This window comes from Mauremys mutica, chromosome 4, assembly GCF_020497125.1.
Source record: "Mauremys mutica isolate MM-2020 ecotype Southern chromosome 4, ASM2049712v1, whole genome shotgun sequence".
Taxonomy (NCBI): Eukaryota; Metazoa; Chordata; order Testudines; family Geoemydidae; genus Mauremys; species Mauremys mutica.
In genome coordinates this window covers 96,635,279-96,659,066 of record NC_059075.1, presented here as the reverse complement: position 1 = coordinate 96,659,066, position 23,788 = coordinate 96,635,279, and the positions used below count along the sequence as shown (strand labels likewise).

The 23,788-nt window shown below is 42.4% G+C and overlaps 1 protein-coding gene across 4 annotated transcripts in view; it reads right to left on the bottom strand.

The window, feature by feature from the left end:
* The window catches only part of GALNT18 (polypeptide N-acetylgalactosaminyltransferase 18), a 520,203-nt gene that overhangs the window by 143,067 nt on the left and 353,348 nt on the right, over window positions 1–23,788 (bottom strand). For all 4 annotated transcript variants that reach the window (XM_045016612.1, XM_045016609.1, XM_045016610.1 and 1 more), the window contains 3 exons: window positions 5,533–5,716; window positions 3,299–3,496; window positions 178–292 (listed from right to left, as the gene is read on the bottom strand). In XM_045016612.1, the coding sequence (XP_044872547.1) occupies window positions 178–292; window positions 3,299–3,496; window positions 5,533–5,716 (497 nt within the window). The remainder of the gene's footprint in view (window positions 1–177; window positions 293–3,298; window positions 3,497–5,532; window positions 5,717–23,788) is intronic.

The window sequence follows — 23,788 nt, the reverse complement described above, 5'->3', positions numbered from 1 at the left end:
GGTGTAGGATTCTATGGCTGTCTTGGTATATCCCATAATCACACGGATTGACAGCAGTTATATAGCTACTTCACGTACTACCTCTACTGTCCTTTGTCTGCTTCTTCACCTATGATGTGGGGCAAGTCACATTTTAGAAGAACAAATCATCAGTGCTTGTTTGTTACATTTCCTTACCCTGATCCCAAGCTCCACATTCTCTCCTCCATAGACCTCCATGCCTTCATCTAGTAAGCCAATCTCTTGGAAGTACTCCCTGTCTACTATGAAGCATCCAATCAGTGCAGGGCTTCTGCATAAATACAACAGAACAACAAAAAACAACAGTTAGAGAGCAAGTAAGCTACTTCCTTTTTTATTGTCACTCAAACAGATCGTAGTTAGTGTCACTGGGCCATACTGGGTGTAAGACCATGGACTGCAATGGAGTTACACCCAAGATGGATTTGGCCAATTTTGTCTTATTGTGCTATTTGTTTTTTAAACCAAATTGAGTGCTGGTGAAAGGTGCCAAACTGACAATGCTGAAAACTGAAGCCCTCAGTACAGGATGAGCAACAAGAGTGATGCTCCCCTGCAATGTTTTGCCCCTGTGTCCAAGCTCTGTTTTGAAGAGACCAGCTGTAGTGGGAAGAGGGTTGCAGTCTCTGTTGCCACTCAGCGCTTGGGTTCTCTGTGTAGACTACCAACAAGGGTACCAATTAGTGCAAATTTTGCCCTTGATGAAGGAAAGCACTTAACCACATGCTTAAGTCCATCCTCTGGTCAGGAAAGCATTTAAGGGCGTGCTAAACTTTAATCTTAAATTAACTATCTGCTAAAGAGCCCTTAGTGAATATATGGATGCTTTCTTGAGTCAGGGCCTTTTTTGGTGGCTTTTGTAATATGGACACAAGAAGTGGGTATGAGACAACTCACTCCTTTCACTGAAATGCTGTAAAATATTAATGTCTTTCAACCACTGCTAATCAGGGACAAATCTGAATCTGTGGCCTAGGGGCGAGAGCCTCCATAGGTACGATCGATAAAACTCTTGAGTCACCCAGTCCTACTGATACTAATTTCCTATTCCTTCAAAATCCTGAGACACTCAGTCTTACAACTGCTGAACCACCTTTAAAGTAGTGAAGATTTGACCAAACAGAGTATAAATTTCCCTCTATGAGGGAAGGCGAATGTAGAGTAATGAATCTACCGTTTACAGTGGTTTTTAGCTTACCTTGCATGCTGACAAAAACAAAATAGTCATTTTTGTCATAGTGTGAGCAGAAGGAGCACTGGGAACAACAGGATATTAATGAAAGGACACAGGGCAATTCAAGAGTATAGGGTAAATCATCCTGCATTTATCAGGAAGAGAACAATCAAGCTGTGTTAAATGTAGACATCCGCTTTTCATGTGATTATAAGATTGCTTAATCACAAAACTTAAAATTCTCCCCTTGTACGGATTTATATATTTGTGTGGTGTTATCCTACACTATTACTGCACCACTTCAGCATAATGAGAAAATATTTCTGATGTATTTAGTAATGAGGAAAATATGAGATGACCTTATACCATCTAAAAAATAGTGCTGAGTTTATCACAGAATAGGAAGGTTTCTGGATGTTTTTTTGAGGCAAAGAATCCCTTTGACTTTGTTTTAATTCTGTTGTATATTCACTATGTTTCCTTTCAACAGTGCCTGAAGTAATAACGTGTTGGTTACTGGGGAATGGTCTTAGTAACGCTATCTATCCACACACTGAACATAATTTATTATTACATGACACTTTTGTACAATGTATCTCAAAAACAAACAATATTCCAGGACAAGAGCCAGCTCTCGCTCCCATTTAAGGATTTTGCAAGGATCAAATCTAAATGCCCATCACCGTAAAATGAAATCTAACCCCATCCATCAGGAATCACATACACCTCTACATCGATATAACGCTGTCCTTGGGAGCCAAAAAATCTGAGGTGAAACCGCGTTATATTGAACTTGCTTTGATCCACCAGAGTGCGCAGCCCTGCCCTCCTGGAGCACCGCTTTACTGCGTTATATACGAATTTGTGTTACATCGGGTCGCGTTATATCGGGGTAGAGGTGTAATTACTGGGTGAAGTGCACAATCAGGACCAGTTCTTTGTTCTGAACAGCAACTATTTTATTTCAAAAAGTCAACAAGATGATATTAAAAATAATTTTCACTGCTACAAGGCCTTCCAGAGTTTATCGAGCACTTTACCAACATTAATTAAGCTTCCTCGTATCCCTGTGAGGTGGATATTGTTATCTCCACCTTAAATACAAAGTCTATGGCTGAGCTAGCCTTCATATCCAGATCTCCTGGCACCTAGTCCTGTCTAAGGACATCCTCTCACCTTCCTAATGAGTGATGGCTACAGATATGGAGTGGGTCAATGGAGGTCTGAGCCAACAATTCCGTCTGACAGCTCTAAAGATAGCTCTCAGGTTGACTGTCTGGGTGAATACAAGAGACACCTACTGATGCCCCACCCCAGCACTTCCAAAGGTACAATTTTTGTACTTCAGTCTCAACCACCTCCTCTCTTTCTGCACAAGCTTCTGGAAACCAGAGGGGAGGTTACAGTGAGCTCCTTGGGATTTGCATAGAAAGAAGAACTAGGATCTATGGATATCTGCTTGGAGGCCATCAATCTTATTTACGAGACAACGCTACCTTTGGTACCATAGAGTAGACAGGGGTCCTCTTCCGCACCAGACTAACAGTTCTCTAGACAGAATAGGCAGCTACAGAGCTAGGTCATACAAAAATAGGGGTTTTCACACACTCCTTCCTCCCACATATATGGGCCAGATTTGTGTGTGATTATAACACATAGTTGTACTACTATGTGATATAACCACAAATGTAATAATCAGATATTAATTCATCACTGACAGTTGTACCTTTTTGCAATACATTTGTAAACTGCATTGTCTTTCTGGATCATTACCATTAAATTAGCAGACAAGACATTTGTAGATGGCAACACTGAATCAAGCATCAAGTCTTCTCTTTTGCTTTTTTATATTTGCTCTGACTTGTTATATAAAAATGAAGTACATGAGACTGTACAACTTTTTTCTGGTTATTAGAGGGAGCAATGGTAAAAGTGGCAGAGAACAGTGAGAACATTTATTCTAATTTAACCATTGGTCTGTTTGATAAGCAGCCCCCTTGGTCCTTGTTAAAATAAAGTGCATGTAGCCAGCCCTTTGTTATTTGTTACATATAACTGAGCGCTTCCCACAAGTCCCAAACCCATGTCACAGCTGCATGTTACCTTATCGGAGCAGTTGAGTTTTCCAGCTTCCACCATGATTTTGGAGGATTCAGATATCGACACCACAGTTCCCAGTCAAACCCCTGCGCCGATAGGGGATATTCCTCTATTTCAAAATTATCATATTTGATGTTATCAAATGAAGGAGAAATGACCCTTTTTCTGTTTTCCTTTATCCTCGTGAGTACTGGTTCAGCCCTAAAGGAACAAATACTGAGATTGTTTCAACAGAAGCAAAACCCTTATGCCAGCCAGAGCCTATATTCTACATTATCTGAAGGGCACACTCTGCAGTTGTTACTCATGCAAAACTCCCATTGACTGAAGTGTGGGTTTGACTGAGTGAGGCTGCAGGATTTGGCCCAAAGTATATAGTGTAACTTTAAATCTAGCACACACTGGATATTGTTCCTTTCTAGTCTGCTGATGGAAGAAATTAGACCTCTCTTATCAGTTACCATTTACATCCTTGCTACCCCATAAAGATGACGTCTCCAGGCCATCTCTATGATCAAGGACATCAAGAAGATCGAAGTTAATAATTGAAGTATCCCAGGGACAATAGCTCTTTTCCCTTTAAACAGACCATCTTTTTATACAGAAGTAACAGGGAAACTAAACATAAGTTGGACAGCTGTATAATTAACTGCTCATGAGAGGTACAGTAGTAATAGACTAGTCACTGAAGGTCCTCCCTTTCCCCCCCATTACCCGCCCTCTCAATAAGCCTCAGCTGTGACCTGCTGGGCCACCTGTAAGTATGAAAAAGTAATGCAGCCCCAAGGATACTCTACCCTTGATCTCTTGACAGCACCATCCAAATAATTTAAAGTCCATCAGCAAAGATGTCAGAGCTAGTTGTGATAATAATTCTCTGATGTGGTCACTCTTGACTAGGAATCAGGCTAAAACCACCAACTAATTTCACAGAGGCCACTGAACAGCTTCAGATGCTAACAACTTTTGGTCACTATCAACCAATGGATTGAATTGGAATCAATGACCTAAAAGTGAAAGGTTTGGTATCCCACTCCTAATCCCTGAATCATCTACCCTCCTTTGCCCAGACATGTTTTATGCAATTTAGATTCTAATTAAAATGATTCGTTAAGGAGACCACTGTAACACCAGGAGCACATCTGAGACATATCCAAGACATCATTATGTAATTTTTCTGTATCTTGTAAAGCCAGCTGCTGGCAGTTAAATACAAACAGCACAAGTCTCCTAGAAATGAGTGTTGAGCTTGGCAGCCTATGCCATTTGTTATTCCTTTGCTGAAAATGAAAAATGTTTATACATTCAGTGCACATGAACTGGGTTAAACTTTGGATGTTTCCATCTCTCTCCCAGCTCCTGCCAAGGCCCCCCTCACCTCCACCCCTCACACACGTGGCCATCCAAACTGCAGTTGCTATGCCCTGGGCAATTAATAATGGGGTGATCCCAAAACACTGGTTTAGACTGGAGGCTTAACTGGCTCAGGGCCCAATTGAGCAAGATACTTTAGCAGATATGCAGGCGAGTGAGTGCATTGGCTTCAATGGAACTATTTGAATACTTAAAGTTACACGTGCTTAAATATCTTGCTGAATTGGGGCCTCTGCTTTCAAAAAAGTTTAGTTAAATGCAATGGTGAAAGAAATGTAAAGAACACTGTATGTTCGGATGAACAATACGTGGAATTATCCTGAGAAGTACTGAGAGGCCACAGCATCTCATCGGATCAGCTCAGCAAACCACAGAATCTGGCCCTAACTCATAGAAAAATTTGCATTACCCCCTTAATTTTGCATACAAAAAATCAGGACCAAGTTTGTTACATGTCTGACCTGTTCTACTGAGCTTCTCCATGCCTAAGTGATTATTTATCAGCTGTGCACTGGCTATTGACAAAAATCAAATGAAAATGGAAGAGAACAGTAATATATTGTGCATATATAAATTTGACACAAATTTTAACCAGAGGCAATAAATCTCTAATTTGCTCTACTTGTCTAATTTAGTAACATGCATTTACCGGCATAACCACTACAGCAGACAATAACCTAGTTCTAAAAAACAGAATCTTGATTATATGACTATGTTGCATATTATGAACAATAAGCTTTTCATAATTATCTCTGTATTTAAATCTATGTCAAAAGAGCTGCATATAACTTCATCTCCTTATATGCTGGATAAATATCATGCCATAATTTACAAATAATTGCAAGCAGCAGCAAGATACCTACCATCCCACGCTGAATTCCACGTGAGCATCGAAGAGCGCAACAACTGGTGCTGTGGCAGCTCTCCATCCACTGACTCGAGACCGGATCAGCCCCTCTTGCTTGCTGTGTCGGACCACCTTGATGAATCCAGGCTTCCGCATATTCACCTCGTCAACATACTCCTTCAGTTTCTCCTTGAGTTCTTCTGTACACAGGGAAATAATGAAGAGTACGACTAATAAAAAAAATCTATTTATCCATCAGTATGTGTTAGGGAAAACATCAACGAGGACTAAATCTTGCCTTTTGAAGCACTAGAGATAAGGGAGGGTGGTAAGAAACCTCTTCCATAATGAAAATAGCACACATTAAAATTCTCTTGCACTGAAATGGGCCAGCTAGTCCGTTGGGCATGGCCTGAGATTAGAGGACATGACCAAGCCCCTGGTGACTAGCATTTATACTGTATTTCTCCACCGTCAAAAGTCAGGGACTCACAAGAAGAGAGCAACAGCTCAGTGCATTTCCACAGCATATCACCCCGCCCGCTGCCTTGTGGGGTCCTGCCCTCACCAGTACAGAATGCACCAGGCAGCCTCTCTGCTCCCCGTGCCTGCACCAGTAGGGGCAGAATTTGGCCACACAGTATATCAAATAAAGATATGACGATGGTGTGAGATTCACCCTTACATGGAGGGCCAGTACAAAGTCTATTCACTAGAGCCCTGTGCCAAACTATTTTTGTATCCTGCTCCCACTATTACGGCAGTGGGTCCTGCGGGATCCCAATCCATCTGGAGAGCTCTAAAAACAGTCCCGAGCAGGGCTCTACTGTGCACCATCTGAGCCTCAAAATATGGCTTAAGTGATGCATAGGTCTTGTGCACTGGTGTGAGGATTTGTATACTGTGGTATTTTCCTCATGTCATATCTAGGCCTGCAAATAAGAAAAAAATCATTGGTCACACTTTCCTCTTACATTTACAATTCAATAAAACCTATTTGGGGTTTATTACATTCAGTAAAACCTATTTAGGGTTTATTACGTTAGAGATATTATTATTGCCTAGGAGCCCAGACAAACATTTAGGCCTCACTCTGCTAGGCACTGTACATATACATAGTGACAGACAGTCCCTGCCCCCGCCAAAGGCTTACAATCTAAGGCAGGGGTGGGCAAACTACAGCCCATGGACCGCATACAGCCCATCAGAACTTTTAATCCGGCCCTTGAGCTCCCACCAGGGAGTGAGGTCAGGGGCTTGCCCCGGTCCGCGCTCCAGCCGGGGAGCAGGGTTGGGGGCTTGCTGTGCGGCTCCCAGAAGCAGTGGTATGTCCCCCCTCCGGCTCCTATGAGTAGGAGCATCCAGGGGGCTCTGCACACTGTCCCTGCCCCAAGCATTGCCCCCCCCCGCAGCTGCAGGGGCAGCACCTGTCGACAGGGCAGCATGCAGTGCCACCCGGCCAGGGCTGCGCCTCTGCGTAGGAGTTGGAGGAGGACATGCTGCTGCTTCTGGGGGTTGCGGGGGTGGCAACTGCAGACAGGGTGGGGTGCAGAACTGCCTGGCCACGCCTCTGCATAGGAGCCAGAGCGGAGGACATGTCGTTGCTTCCAGGAGCTGCTTGAGGCAAGCACTGCCCGGAGCCTGCACCCCTGAGCTTTCCCACTCCACCCCTGTGCCCCAACCCCCGCCCCAGCCCTGATCCCCCTCCTGCCCTCCAAACCCCTTGGTCCCAGCCCAGAGCACCCTCCTGCATCCCAAATCCCTCATCCCCAGCCCACTCCTGCAGCTGGAGCCCTCACCTCCCCTCCCACACAGCAACCCCCAATTCCATGAGCATTCATGGCCCGCCATACAATTTCTATACCCAGATGTGGCCCTCAGGCCAAAATGTTTGCCCACCCCTGATCTCAGGGCTTGTCTACTCAGGAAAGTTACTACAGTATAAGCTAAGATGTGAATTTAAATCTCCACATTTATACCACTGTAACTGCCCTATAGACATTCTTCTTCCAGTATAGGGTGACCAGATAGAAAATGTGACAAATCAGGACAGGGGGTGGGGGGTAATGGATGCCTATATAAGAAAAAGCCCCAAATATTGGGACTATCCCTATAAAATCAGGACCTCTGGTCACCCTATTCCAGTATAAGAGGGGTGGTTTTTTTGGTTTAGTTCACATCGCTTTGGCAGGGGTTTAAACTAAACTGAAAAAAGCCTCCCCTATACTGCAATAAGAGCATCCACAGGGAGAGCTATACAGGCACGACTATATTGGTTTATCTAGAGTGGTATAATTATACCAGTGTAGCTGGTAAAACTTGCCTGTGTAGTCAAGCTCTAAATAGACAAGACAGACAAAAAGGTAGGAGTGTAAACAGAAGCATAAAACACAGAGAGGAAGAGTGTGCAACAGTTAGTACCGTGCGCTTATCACCAAAACCTCATTTGCCATTGAACATTAATTAACATGCCATAAAATGAAGAGTTAGCACATAAAACATCATATAAAGGGCTATATTCACAATTGCTTGCATAAGCAAGTGTTATGTTATTGCAGTAATGAACGAGGTAGTAGTTACAGTATGTAAACTTCATTTTTGAAAAGTATGTCTGGAAAAAAAAACCTAATTATTTCCCATAAACTTTTTTTTTTTTTTAAACACCAGTGTTTCAAGGAGGAAGGGGAGGAAGACAGAAAAAATTAACTATTGTACTTCCCCCACATGTGCAGCTTTCTCTTTGCTCTGACAACACCCTTCTTTCTTTGCTCAAAAGGTTCTGCAATTTCTCCTCCTTGCTCAGCAAAACAAAGCAAGAATAGTGAGCACAAGAGAGAAGAATCATTTCCTAATTAAAAGATTACTCCTTTTTAACCAATAATTACTGCAGCTCTGGCTCAAAGATGAGTGCATGCGGCAATGCAATACATGGAATGAAAATGTATAGTTAAAATGCACTCGTTCTCATGATTATTATTTTTACATGGTAGTGCTCAGAGTCCCCAATGGTTATCCTAACCAATGTACAAACACAGAAGCATCCTTGGAGTAAAAGGAAAGAGAAGAATGATGGTCTTATGGTTAAGGTGCTGGACCAGGACTCAGAAGATCAGGTTCAAATCATAACTCTGCCACATATTTTCTGTGAGATCCTGAGCAAGTCACTTAACACATCTGTGTCTCAGCTCCCCATCTTTAAAATGAGGATAATAAATACTTCTTTTATCTTTCTAGTCTATTTAGATTGTAAGCTCTTTGGGACAGGAACTGTCTTTTACTATGTTTCTGTACAGTGCCTAACACAATGGGATCATGAACTTAGGGCCTCTGGGTCCTATCATAATGTTGCTCCTTGACCTGAGCAGTTAGCGAATATTTGGGGTCTTGCCAGGTTGTTTCCTTTAGGGGGAGAAATTCGGAATACAAGTTACTTATTTATTTGGTGCTATGTTGTTTATTTACAAAGAATATCCACAAAGTTCTGTTTCCCTGAACACAGTAGAAACAAACAGCAGCAGGCAGAAATCCAAGCCTGCTTTCCAGCCCATCCTGTAACGAAAGAAGCTCTGTCTCTGCTCCATCTCAGGGCCATGCTACCAACTGCTTCACTGGTTTTCTCCTCCCTTTCAGATACTGATATACACAGACACACACAGCTCCACCAATCAGTGACCCAGCCCTGAATTTTCAATCAATCCCTGGGAAATCTGAGTTAGTTCTTGTCAGGCCTTCCATGGACCTTGAGTTGGGGTGGCTACTATTGTTTCAGCTATCATTAAACAAAGGACTATTTAATTGCTCTCTCAGTTAGCATGAATGAATGGCAGCTAACACACCGGTCAGCTTCAGTGAGGTCTCTGCCTGCCCACTGATCAAACAAACTTGCTTGCAGCCACCAATACCCTGTAGCACAACAGTAATACAAAATAAATAAATAAATAAATAATAAAAAGAGCTCCCGTCGGTGTCTTATTTTTTGCCTCGATTATATTTTCATAAAGATGAAATGATACTGCTCCTAGCAGTAATTCTCTGCATCATCTCTCTTGCATTAAAGTATTATTTTGACTACATATACAATATATGTCTGGATTCCATTCAGAGAAGTCAACTTTATTTCCTCATCACTAAACTCGTTTCACAGTGTAATGTTAATTTGTCTGTTTAAACTAACTGCCAAAGCAGCTAAAAAACAGTCCCCCAAAATAAAGCTAAGGAGGAGGCGGGATTTCACACCTTACTGATAGGGTAGCAGCGACTTGTCACTTTGCACACACTGGGCACTGCACTCCAAATCAAAACCAAACCCTTTGAGCATTGTATGAATGAAAATGTAAGTCTGTAATTATTCAAATATACTGATAGCTGGATCACTGTAGAGCACAAGAGAAAGTTCTCGTGGGAAAACATCCGCTCAATGTGCAGCTGCAGTCAAAAAATGTTAGAAAAGGGATAGAAAGTAAGACAGTAAACATCATAATGCCACTATGTAAATCAATGGTACACCCACATCTTGAATACTGCATGCAGTTCTGGTCACCCCATTTAAAAAAAAAAGATGTAGCCTCACTATAGAGTGGCGGTGTAAAATACACATTGGGAAAGCAGATGCTGAGAAACATTGCACACAAAGGCAAAGACTTGAAAATCAATACCCTTGACAGAGTCATTGTTTACTCAGACTCCTTCCTTTTCCAGCCAACAGAAAGTTTTGGGTGCTACCTTATATTGCTTCTATGTTACTATTCAACAACAATTTATCTTAAATACTTTGGGAAAAACTGCAGTCAGGTTTGCTGTGGGAGCAGGTGGAAAAGGAACAGCAGTGGAGCAGCTTTTACAGATCCAGACTAACACGGCTACCCCTCTGATACTTGACAACAGTGGAGCAGTGTCTTAAGTAGCCCTGCCAATGGAGGGCAAGATGGTTTGCAGAAGCCTGAAGGCAACAGACCCTTACACCACATTATTGCCGCTCCCAAAAGGAGTAGCGTGCACTTAGGGTTGCCAGGCATCCGGTTTTCAACCAGAACACCCAGTCGAAAAGGGACCCTGGTGGCTCTGGTCAGCACAGCTGACTGGGCCACCTAAAATCCGGTTGGCCACAGCGTCAGGCTCTGTGTGGCTCCCGGAAGCGGACATCATGTCCTTCCGGTTCCTAGGCCTGGGGCAGCCACTGGGGCTCCATGTGCTGCCCTTGCCCACTGCAGCCAATGGGAGCCGCGGGGGTAGCACCTATGGACAGCGCCAGCACGCAGAGACCCCTGGCCACCCCTGCGCTTAGGAGGCAGAGGAACATGCCGGCCACTTCCAGGAGGCTCCTGAGGTAAGCACCGCCCAGAGCCCACACCCCCTGTCACGCCCCAACCTCCTGCCCCAACCTCCTGTCCCAGCCCTGAGTCCCAAACTCCTGAGCCCCGGCCCCACTCCTGTCCCAGAGCCCCCTCCTGCACCCCCAAATCCTCATTCCTGGCTCCACCCCAGAGCCTGCACCCCAACCCCCTACCCCAGCCTGGTGAAAATGAGCTTGTGGGGGGGGGAAGCAACAGGAGGCGGGGGGATGGAGTGAACAGAAGGCAGGGTCTCGGGGAAGGGGCAGGGCCTTGGGGGCAGGGCAAGGGTGTTCAGTTTTCTGCAATCAAAAAGTTGGCAACCCTATGTGCACTCCACCTCACAGCTGCTCTTGCATGTGAATGGAGGGAAAGGTGCATGGGGGAGAGCCCATTTGTGCCCTACCAACTAGCATTTTATACCAACTCCTAATGGAGGATTTCTTCTTGGATCATTAGCAAGAATTCCAATCTAGAGCCTGATCCTGCACAACTGGGAATTTTGCCATTGACTTCGATGGGGAGAGATCAGCCCCTAATACTCACGGAAATACTTGGCCCATATGCAGCCATGCTCCTGCATATCCTGTGGAGCATCCACAAAAGACAGGACAGCATTTTGCCCTCAGGCCTTTTCCTGCCATTGTTATTTAAATAAAACATCCAGTGGCTTCAGTGGAGGCTTTGCACTCAGAAAGATGGCCGGATGCAATTTTCCCTTGATTGGTAGACTGGGATCCCTGCTAAACCTGCTAAGATTCACCTTTCTTTCCCAAAATGAAAAGAATTTGTCAGCAATGTAGCATTTCAACTCTGATGAAGGGCACATCAGCCTGGGACATTTAAACCAAGGAAATCACTTAAATCAACAGTTTCTGCAGAACATAAATACGCCCTTGTGGGATATTCAGTATCTAATTTCTCATGCAGTCCTAACCTGCCTAACAATAAATTTTACAAGGCGGCTTTGTATTCAATTGCCTTTGACATTTTCAGAACACTGTACCCAACTGGACAGGAAGAAAGGATTCTAGTCCTACAAACAATTATTGTTTCAAAGTGATGCTACCAATGACCTTCACCAGCACATTTTTCAACCCATATTTTTTCATTTAATGCAAATTACATGAATAATAAATCCAAAACACTCTTCTTCATTAATTATTGTGCTTCACTGCCTTCTGCCGCCATAGGGAAAACAATGGGAACGAATTAATGTGTCTTTTTCAATATACAGATGATTCTGTTTCTCCTTATGGAAACAAATAGCTTATAAAGACAGATGTGCTTGTCTTTCAACATGGAATATCTGAAATAAGAACTCCATTTGGCTAAACTGAATGAGTCTGCATGGTTAGAGAGAGCTAACAGTACACATATGGACAGGGGAATACTGCAGGTGCAGCACTTGCAAGCCGCAATTAACTCTGCATAGTCAAAGGAGGCAGAGAGGTATGTAGCGTCTATGCTGGACTAGGACATTGCTAGTCAGAGCAGATGAATAAGGAGTAATTTATATTCTATCCTGAAATGTCTCTATATACACTTTTTTTTTAAAACCCTAAACCTCAAGGATTATCCCTGCAGGGATCTCTCTATTCCAGCTTCGCAAGGTGCAAGACAGGAACAGCTCATGCACATGCTCTCCCCCTTTTAGGACTCCATGCGGGGCACTCAGAAGACTGGGCAGGCTGGAGGCAAGCCGTGGGTGGAGCCAGGGGAGGTACACCATCCCTACCTTCAATCCCACAGAGATTAATTGGGATTATATTACAGGTTCGGTGAAGTCCCCTTCACAGTGGGGAATCTTCCTTTAAGGAGGGGGGCCCTACGGCACCTGTGGCTTGGGACAGTTCCTTGTAATACACCTACATCCACTAGGACACGGGTGGGCAAATTACAGCATGGGGGCTGGGGGCGCATCCAGCCCTTCAGACATGTTAAACTGGCCCTCGAGCTCCTGCCAGGGAGCGGAGTCTGGGGTTTGCCCAACTCTGCATGTGCCATGGCTCCGCATGGTTCCCGGAAGCAGCAGCATGTCCCCTCCTCCAGCTCCTACGTGTAGGGGCAGCCAGGGGGCTCCGCAGGGGATCCTGCCTCCTCTCTGCCTCCTTTCAGGCACACTGGAGGAGCAGTCCCAGTGCAATTGTGAAAGGCTCTTGCAGGGCCATGCAAAATAGAGGAGGCTCTTGTGCACTTTCCCTCACACCCACCCAAAGGGCTTGTCAAAACCTGGCTCTGAGGCAGAAAGTAAGTATATCCCCATTACTGGTAAAATGTAGACTAAACTCATTCCTTCTTGTATTCCTTTCCATTGCCAAGCTGATTCGGTATTAGAAAGGAATAGATCAGCACATAATACAGAGCGCTTCCATGCATCCATGTGCAATTTGGGTGATCGTGCCCATAAAAATCTGACTCCTCTACTTAAACAATTTTGAACTTGAATTCATTTGAGAATTCAAATCTGCATAAAAGATATTTAGAGGGTTGGTTGCTTCTAATAGTCTCCATGGTAGCAAAATATAGTGGAAAGATAACAGGGCCTGACTCTCAGCTGGTGGAAACTGCCATAAATAGAGCTAATGTGAATCTACAGCAGCTGAGGATCTGGCCCTTAGTCTTGAAGTGTCATTTTAAAGCTTTTGATAGAGGCAGTGTTGTCGTAAATAATGAAATATTGCTTCACATTCTAGAGAAATCATGTAAAGAACAAGCAATTAAGTTTATTTACAATAACTTTAATACTCTAATGTATTCCAGTTTCAAGTGCTTAAACGCATCCTTGCATCTCTTAAAACAATTACATTTGTAAAATCTGACACTTCTGCTTTGCCTAGACATAGACATTTTACGGATTTTTTTTAAACTCTTGCTAAGTTACCTGTAACAGTTTGTAAATATTAAATTTTACTAAAAGGGGCCAAAAGTCACGTTCCATGACATTGCTACAGTAGAAGCAGAAATGCTCTTTACCTGCCGGTACTGCTGAACCCTGCGTTCTAATAGGATCAAATGTATGTCAATGCAGGGGGCCTAGGCACTGCTTACATCCTACTTATATCTTAGCCCTCTGCGCAGAGGTGAATTTCAACCATTGTGAAAGCAAAGGAAACTACACTCTAACATGGAAACATTCAAAATTGTAATACAATGTCAACAATTGTGGATTAAACAATGGTATATACAATGGGGCAAAACACTGCCATGTGTTATACCCATTATTTATATTATGATAGTACTTAGAGGCTCCAATTTTGCTCAGGGCCTCAGTGAGCAGGCAATGTGAAAATACCTAGTGAGATACAGTCCTTGCTCCAAAGTGTTTACAATCTAAATAGACATGAAAAACAGTGTGATGGAAGAAACAGGCACAAAAGGAGTGACCAGACACACAGTGAGTCACTGACAGGGACAGGAGTCTAGAACCAGGTCTCCTGATTCCAACTACAGTGAGTGCTCTATTCACTGAGCTGGACTGCCTCTCACCCAAAGCAGTCCCACTGGCTACAGTAGTATCTGACGGCAGAATTAGCACCAACTGATTTGTTTATATAGGGCAAATCAAATTACTTGCAGTTCAAAGACTTTGGAGACTGTTTGAGGTGGAAGAGGTACATTTTCATTGGCAATTCCATAGTCTTTTCTAAGAATCAGAACATGCAAAAGCATCTGCTTCTTTTCTGGTGAATAAAAAAGCCCAGCTTTACCCTTTGCTGCAAAAGAAATTTCTTTCCCTCAGAGAGTAAAGGGATGCAAACAACCTGACTTGCAACCTGAATTCATGGCAAAAGCTAGGCATGCAAGAGAGGCTGTTTATCTCCCACGCTTGTACCTTGGATTACACCACCTATTTGGTATGCAGCTCAGTGAAAGTCTACTATGCCTGATATTCTTTCTTCTCCTCTCTCCTACCCCTGGCCCCTTATCTTTTTCACCATGCTTCAGTGATCACCTCTCATCTCTGTACCAAGAGCAGACAATTCCAAATGAGAAAATTGTATAAAATGAGATAGGCGTGTAATTTACATTGTACGTGTGTATTAAAATTGTTCATAAAAGAGGGCAACAATACACAGATAAAGTAGACCTGTTGTGCTTGCATATTTAATAACCTGGTATTATCTGGTAATAGATAAGATACTTATGGGAAATTACCAACATGATGCAAATAATTAAGCTTTCAATAGGCCTCAAATACGAAATAGCAACATAGTCCTTTTCGTCCATTACTACAAGACAACTACCTTGTATTGGTAACAGACTACAATGAGCCTCAGAATTCCCTGCTGTCATGCAGATGCAGAATATGCACTCTACTTACTGGTACTGCTGAATCTTGTGCTCTAATAGGATAAAATTTACACTAGTGCAGAAGGCCTAGGCATCACTTACGCCCCACTAACATCTTAGCCCTCTGCATGGAGGTGAATTTCACCCATTGTGAATGCAAAAGAACTAGACAGTATAATAAACCTTTACAGTCACAGCTTCTGTATGCAATAGTTCAGATTATCAGGTAGCATAAAAAGGCACAGCTCTACTGAAATAAATGAAACTAATGCCATTTTACACAAGCTGAGGATTTCACCCACAGTAAAGAACTTCACTAGGTTAGTGAACAGAGCAGCACTAACCTCCACAAATGGAGGAATAAGAAATGGCCATACACCCCTCCTTAGAATTGCCCAACAGAGTTGAACCAGACTACAGGGAGTACATGTTGCTCCTTTCAAAGGGTGTAACGGGCTGTTTTTGTCCTCACGCCTCAGGCATTCCCGGGGACATTGTGCCTGAGGCAGTGTTTGTTCCACTTGACTCATGAGTAGGTCTTGTTGGCATTGTACTGAATCCTCTTTACCTGCCTGGAGCCACCTTCCACAGAAGCAAAGGGTGTTCTGAGATCACCTGTGATTTTGACATCAGAAGAACAAAGGCCTGCCATCCCCCAACAAATAACCCTATTTCAAAACAGTGGTTCCCTGTAAGATAACATGTATCACAGCTCTTCATAAATTGAAGACAATCTCCTTGTACAGGCTTTCTAGACATCACCAATTCCAGTGGCTGCTGTGTGGGCCTATATTAGTGATCTGGTAGGCAGACATACCTTAGGCAATTTAAATGATACATGGTTCCTGACACAGATGTGGAAGTAAAATACCATGGGAAAAGGTAACCTTACATTTCAGATTTCAAAAGAGGTTATTGTAAAAATTCAGGGTTCAGCACAGATAATCAAATCCTTACTGAAAATACTGCTGCATTCTGTACTAATAGCCCCGCACACTGTTGCAAACTACTGCTGAATACTATGGTTGTTTTTTTTCAAATAGAAGAGGAGGAGGATATACACAGCATCTGTCAGTTTATGTTATTACTACCTTTGTAACTGTACACTTTTTAGGAAAGGCATTAAAAGAGAAGTGAAAGTAAGCGTACACACACACACACACAAAATAAAAAACCTGACCCAATGAACACACACTGGTGGAAGAACTACTATCAACAATCTGACAGAGTTTGTAATTCCTTCACTTGATGTTACTGGATTGGTTTGTGAAGGAACCTTTAAATGTTAAAGAGAAAGTAGAGTGCTTGAGAAATACAATCTAGCACCAACTGATTCCAGTAATCTATTTTTAAAAAACAGTATTTAGTTCTAATCTATCATAGGGTTTACACAGAGCAACTACATGGAAAATCTCTATTCAAAGGGAACTAAAGGCTTGAACAGTCTATATACGTTTAGAAAAATACAGAGTAAAGAACACATTATAGATTCTTTCTACTTCTGTAACCATGGGGACCCCACAAGGTGCTTTCTATACAGTGAACTTGATCAAATCTTCCGGGTGCCAAAAACATTTAGGCAATCCATATTACAGTAATGGATTCCTAAAGAAAAAGGGAAAATGCCAATAAAAATGCCGAATACTCTAGTCCAAATAAGGCTATTTATTTATTGGCGTTGCTTCAAAGCCTAACACATTAGTTGTGGAAAGTGGTGCAAACAAACATGGTCCTAGAAGTATGTGGTCCAGAGACAGTCGTGAATAAATGCTATCTGGGCCAGGTCCAAAGCCCTCAAAGGTCAACAGAAAGACTCCCATTGATTTCAACAGAATTTGCATAGTGTTAGCATGAAAATTATGCTAGAGAAAACAAGGACTAGCCGGGATCAGGACATGCGTTCACTATTAAAGAATCATCGATGATTTCATAGACAGTTTTTTATTTCAGTGTTTTTAAATGGGGCTTAGGTTCTTTTGAAAATGTGAAACTATATGGGCAATCACAATTCAAACTTACAAACATTGCACATGTGTCAACTCTCCTTTAGGAACAAGAATGTTTGATTTGGACCACAGCGGCCCTCAGCATGCCTGATAATATCGTGAGAAGGTCTCCAAGGACAAGGGCATTCCATCCGGTTGGGACTTCAATCTGGATCCAAGTGACAAATGCATCAGTCTATGAGTGCATTTCTGACGTCATTCAAAATTAGGGTTGCCAAATGTCCTGCTTTTGAATGTGTCATCTTGCATCAGTCAAATCTTACATATGGGATCCAAAATGTTCCATCTCCATCTAAGGCATTTATTTCCAAAGCCATTATTTAAATGGGCATATCCCAGACTTTGCCACAGATATTCTATATGAGTCAGGGTGAGCACACGGTGCATGATATTCTACTCTCTTGTCCTTTAAAAGGCATAGCTGCATTTCAGCCCATAGAAGCAGGGCCAGATTTAGGGGCACGCAGCCCACGTGACTGCCTGAGGTGCCAGGCTCAGGGGACAGTGGGTGGGGTGCTGTTTTTGTTGTTAGCGACAAAAGGGAAAGGCGAGAAAAGCAACCTTTCGAACTAAAGGACTTGGATTAACATTCTAAGGCTGTCACCTACAGTAACTATTTAATAGTGGTCCACCCAATTTTGGTTCACAGTTCAATTTCTTGAAGCTAGTACAATTTTTTTTAAATTTGCTTCTATGCGGCATGAATACATACAGCTTTACAGATCCTAGTGTGCAAATTTATCGTCTTGTATGACAGAGCATGCCAATTGTGCATCAAAGTTGTGAAATGGGCTACATATGAAATAAAAAAAAAGAGATATTCAGAAGTTTCACACAGAGGAGGGGGCGCCGAAGATGCTCCTCGCCTGGGGTGCCATTTGGTCTAGGGCTAGCCCAGTGTACAGAGTTTGATCTCTGTACCCATGTTATCATAGGTTACAGCTACAGCAATGGAAAAAAAATCCCACAGGCCTTGTTTACACTAGAAAAAATAAAATCACTCCCTTAACTGGCATAGCTATGCTGGCAAATCTTCCAAGCAGCGAAGCCGGTAATACTGGCAAAATCTTACACAACTTCCCTCAAATGAAATAAGGTATACTGGCAAAAGGTCAATATAACTGTATCGACTGGGGATTTTGTCAACATGACACCCTGGAACCCCAATAATCACTGCTGTCATGTAATTAGATATGTTTTGTACAAAGCATGCTTTCTGAGGTATCATTCTAAAAGTCTTAATCTGCTAAACATTAATATCTCATTGGATTATATGTGCTATCGTTGTATGTAACGTTATGAAGTTTGGCTACGTATGTGTTACTGAAATATGTTGTAAGGTTGAAAACACCCACAAGCAGCCTTTCAGGTACAGCAGTAAGAAGGTCAAACAATGTTAATGGCTTATTGAGGAAATGCACGCTGGCACAAGGATTACCTCAGGAACTGTGTACAACAGAAACCTCTCAGAGATAGCACTACACAATGGGAACGGTTTGACCCAGGTCACAGCAAAAGAGCTTTCCAGCAAGTTGGGAGAAGATATAAAAGGGGAAAAATGACATCATGATGTTACCTCACTCTCCCTGCAACAACACACCTGGAAACACCTGAGGAATAAAGACTGAACAGGGGGGAAGTGATGGTCCCAGGCTAAGGGATTGCTAGCCTGTGTACAAAAACCCGGGAAAGCCAAGCTGCAAAGCCAAGGCAGCTTGTGCCCTAAGAATCTGCCAGCCTGTTTATTACTCAGAGTGAGAATTTGCTAATTCATATCCTACCTATCTAGTCAGTTAAGATGAGTTTGCCCATTTGTTTATTTACTAAATAATCTCCTTTGATCTCTTTGCTATCACTTATCACTTAAAATCTATACTTTTGTAGTTAATAAATTTGTTTAATATTTCCTCTCCACAGTGAGGGAGGAGGCAAATTTCATGAGCTTACGCAGTACAGATTTCTGTGCAGCGCAAGACAGTATAATTTTGGGTTTACACTCCAGAGGGGGAGGGGTGCTCTTGAGCAGTTCCTTAGCTGTAGCCTTCCCATGCAGAGCTGATCACAGCAGCCTGTAAGTTCTGCCACTGGGTGTATCCCTACCTATGTGTATGCTGGTGAAAGAGCAAGATTGGAGAGCTTTGCAACTTGTCACAGCAGCACAGTCTGAGAGGGAGTCCAGGCTGGTGGGTGCTCAGTGGCACCCCAGTTCCAGGTGGCAGCCCAGGGGGAACCTGTCACAGTAGCTTTGTCACTGGGGTGTGTTTTTTTTTTTTAAACACACTCCTAACCTGACAGCTATGTCAGCAAAACTTTTAAGTTCAGACCAGGCCACGCAGTAAAGCCCTACCCTCACTGAAGTCAATGGAATTTCGCAACTGACTTCAGTGGAGCCAGGATTTCATCCACACTTTTTCATCTTGGCAGAACTTTGTAGACATCCAGCCCTAAATGCAATTTAATACACACCTTTAGGACCAAGCTGTAGCTAGCCCTGGACATACACAGGGGAAAAAGAGAGACAATCCCCCACTCCCGGCACTATGTTATGGTAGCATCACCATCCGCGCTGGCATCCCTGAAAGGAACAAGGAGTAGCAGCACGCTTGGCCTGTTTTACCACACCACTTCTCGAGCAACCTGAGGTGAACATCCACTATGTGGTCCTTCAAAGTCCCAGAGGAGGAAAGCCCCATTCAGCTTCAAGGCCCCATTGTCAATCTTATACAGCACAAAGTCATGAACTTAAACCTATACACTCAGGCACTTTCTCTGTTGTGCCATTTAGGTTACAGAATTTATCTTTTTAAACAACCTCTCTAAATAATTGTTTTGGGGTAGCTTCTCTTATTTGAAGTGTCTCACTAAGGACCAAACCAGTAGTAGGCCTTACTCAGGTAAAACTTTCACTGTGGTCAACATGCATTTTGTTTGACTAGAAAGAATAAAGACTCCAGGATTGTATGCTTGGAAGGATCAACAATACAAATTAGAGAACTGGTCTGATGTGAGGCTGACTTTTCCCCAACGCAACACATTCCAGCTTGCTACACGATCAGCATCCTCCATCACTTCACAGGTGCTGTTCAGTATGTACCACTGTGGATCTACAGAAAGCAGATCTGCAGAAAACCTACCAACCCAACATATCTCCCTTCCTAGAAGATTGCTCCTTACAGTACATCCTGCCCACTCCCACCCACCTTCACTGGAAACAGCAACCCCAGAGGCTGCTCTTCTCTGCGCACTGTTACGCGTGATCCCAGGTGACCAGTGCAGGCCAGACCAAACTCTGGCCCCAAGAAAAAAAACTAAAATGATTCTCCAGATCTAATTAAAACAGTAATGAAATTAAACTAAATGTTCATGGTGCTATCACTGTGATATCTAAACAACTCAATACATTAAAACAAACTGTTGCAAACAAACAGTTTCTACTCCCTCCATCCACTGATGAGAGGCACCTCTTACTATAGGCCCATATTTGTTAAAAAGCCAGGAAGGCCAAATCCTGCCCGCATTCCCTGCAAGTATGAAAGGTCCTAAATGAAGCACAACTGCTGTGGCTCCACTGTGCAGACATGGGGGCAGGCTGAGAGCATGTCCATATTTTGAGCTGGAAGTGCAGCTCCCAGCTCAAGGAGACGTACATGTACTAGCTGCAATCAAGTTAGTATGCTAAAAATAGAGCGTAGCTGTGGCACAAAGCAGAGGGAAGGGCTGGCCACTCCAAGCACAAACCTGTCAGATGCTAGGTAAGCATTCATCCCAGTGAGCCTGTCCTGTCACTTGTATCACTGAGGGTACACTCTAATTTTAGCGTGCTAGCTCAGTCAGAGCAAGCCTGGGTATGTCTCCTCAAGCTGGGAAATACAGCCCCAGCTCGAAGTGTAGACATACCCAGAGTGGGACTTCCCTGTGCATCACACAGTAGTGAGAGTGGTATTCTGTAGGCTCTTTCCTAGGAAAAACAGGGATCAGGATATTGGGGGCAGGACAAAGGATAGCGGATGCATACCAGCATTACTATCTAAAATATCCTGCAGACGGCAAGGGGCAGGATTTAGCTGCTACCAGGGTGTGTTTCATGCTCGGAGAAATAATAATTCCACCACCTTTTACTTCCATGGATATTCCCCTATAGAGGACTCAGTTGTTCAAGCTTTATGTAGGTGTCCCAAGATGTGGCCTGAACTCAATGTGCTTCATACCACATCCTAAAAATTGCTACACTCAGGATCTTAAGAGAATTACAAAACACACACACACACACACACACACACACACCTGTCTTTGAGACCAGATAACTTGAGATGAAAGAAACAAATCAGTTTGCTCAGAACAAGTAACTTTGCTCAGAATAAATGATTCCAAGTCCTTAATTCAGATATATTGGAAAATTTCTCAGCAGGTACTAACCACCATTACCCAACATTTTTACCAACAGATCAATTCCTTTGCTTCTTTTTAGATCATTTTACAATTGTTGTTCATGTTCCACAGTCATGGCTCAATTTTGATTTTATATATGAAATATGTCTGGGATGCAGCAGTATGTATCAGCGTCTGTATAATGAAGAACCATTTTTAATACATTGGTTGATATAATATTAAAATAAATTCAACTTAAGGACGTTACTAGAGCTTGGATGCATGAAGGCAACCAGAAATTGTAACACAATTCTAGATACTGATCTGAAGCTAGAATCCATCATATCTTTTTGATTATGATTAAAGAAGCAGCATTGCTATTAACATCCCACTGCAATTTGGGAAAGATTTGCTTAAATCGTGCTTAATTTTGAGTATAATTTATTTTAAAACTAATTATGCTAATTATCTATTCATATTACCCTCAGAGTAGTGAATGCCTGCTGCTCACTTGCATAATACACAAAAAGGCCCAGTTGACAAATGTTTTGCTAAGGCTACTGAGGGCTGATTCTGCTCTCACTTACACTGGTGTTATCCTATGGAATTCCACTGACTTTAGTAGTTACTTCTGATTTACACTGGTGTAAATTATATAAATGAGAGGAGAATCAGGCTCCTAGGGTGTTACTGGCTAGTTCTTTACAAACCAGAAGCTACTATGCTGAAGTCATGAGTGAGATATGCTCTCTCCTCAAATCTCACAAAAGAGGTCAGTTTTACTAATTCAGGTTATGATCTTGTCCGCAGCAATAGGACTGGTCAGTGCTAGATGGGAGATGGATAAGGAAAAACCCAGGGCACTTCAGGAAGGGTTGTTTGAGATTCGGAAGGAGACAGTCTTTTCTCTGAATCAGAGAAACACCAATAACTGAACATGTTAGTAGGAGCACTGTGCTGGTGGAGAAGCTGCCTTTTGCATGAGAGGCTATAGTAGACTTGCATAAAATGGACTTAAAATAAAACTGCAGGCCACATCTCGCAGTCACTAATATTCCAAGAACCCCAATGTGGAGTAGCATGGGTGCATAGGCATCAACACGGCCAGAATTTGGCCCTGTGCACTTAGTTTGTGTTTTCCTAATAGAATTTTGTGCAAAAACAATCGCAAGACCAGCAGGATCTTCTTTTCAAAATGGTTTTTTTCTTGATTAATATTTAGATGATACATTACATTTTATGATTTTTTGCCCCAGGAAGAGATGTTCCAATAAAGATTTTAACCTAAGTATTTCTAAAACCATCATCTCTTGTGTCTTTTCCTTTTCCTGCAGGTTTTTTAAATTTGATTACTTTCTGAACAAATTCAGTAAAGTTTTAATTAGGGCTGTCAAGTGATTAAAAAAATTAATCGCAATTAATTGTGCTGTTAAACAACAGAATACCATTTATTTTAAATATTTTTGGATGTTTACTACATTTTCAAATATTTTCATTTCAATTACAAACACAGAATACAATGTGTACAGTACTCACTTGATATTTATTTTTTATTACAAATATTTGCACTAACAAAAAAAATGGTATTTTTCAATTCACCTCATATAAATACTGTAGTGCAATCTCTTTATCATGAAAGTTGAACTTACAAATGTAGAATTATGTACAAAAAAACTGCATTCAAAAATAAAACAATGCAAAAATTTAGAGCCTACAAGTCCACTCAGTCCTGTAGTAGCTGGCGTTACAAGATATTTACGTGCCAGATGCACTAAAGATTCATATGTCCCTTCATGCTTCAATCCACAGGACATGCTTCCATGATGGGTTCTGCTTGATAACGATCCAGAGCAGTGCAGACTGACGCATATTCATTTTCATCATCCAAGTCAGATGCCACCAGCAGAAGGCTGATTTTCTTTCTTGGTGGTTTGGGTTCTGTAGTTTCTGCATCAGAGTGTTGATCTTTTAAGACTTCTAAAAGCATGTTCCACACCTCGTCGCTCTCAGATTTTGGACAGCACTTCAGATTCAGATTCTTAAACTTTGGATCAAGTGATGTAGCTATTTTTAGAAATCTCACATTAGTACCTTCTTTGCGTTTTGTCAAATATGCTGTGAAAGTGTTCTTAAATGCACATGTGCTGGGTCATCATCTGAGACTGCTATAATGTGGAATTATGCAAAATGCGGGTAAAATAGAGTAGGAGACATACAATTCTCCCCCCCAAGGAGTACAGTCACAAATTTAATTGACGCATTATTTTTTTTTTAA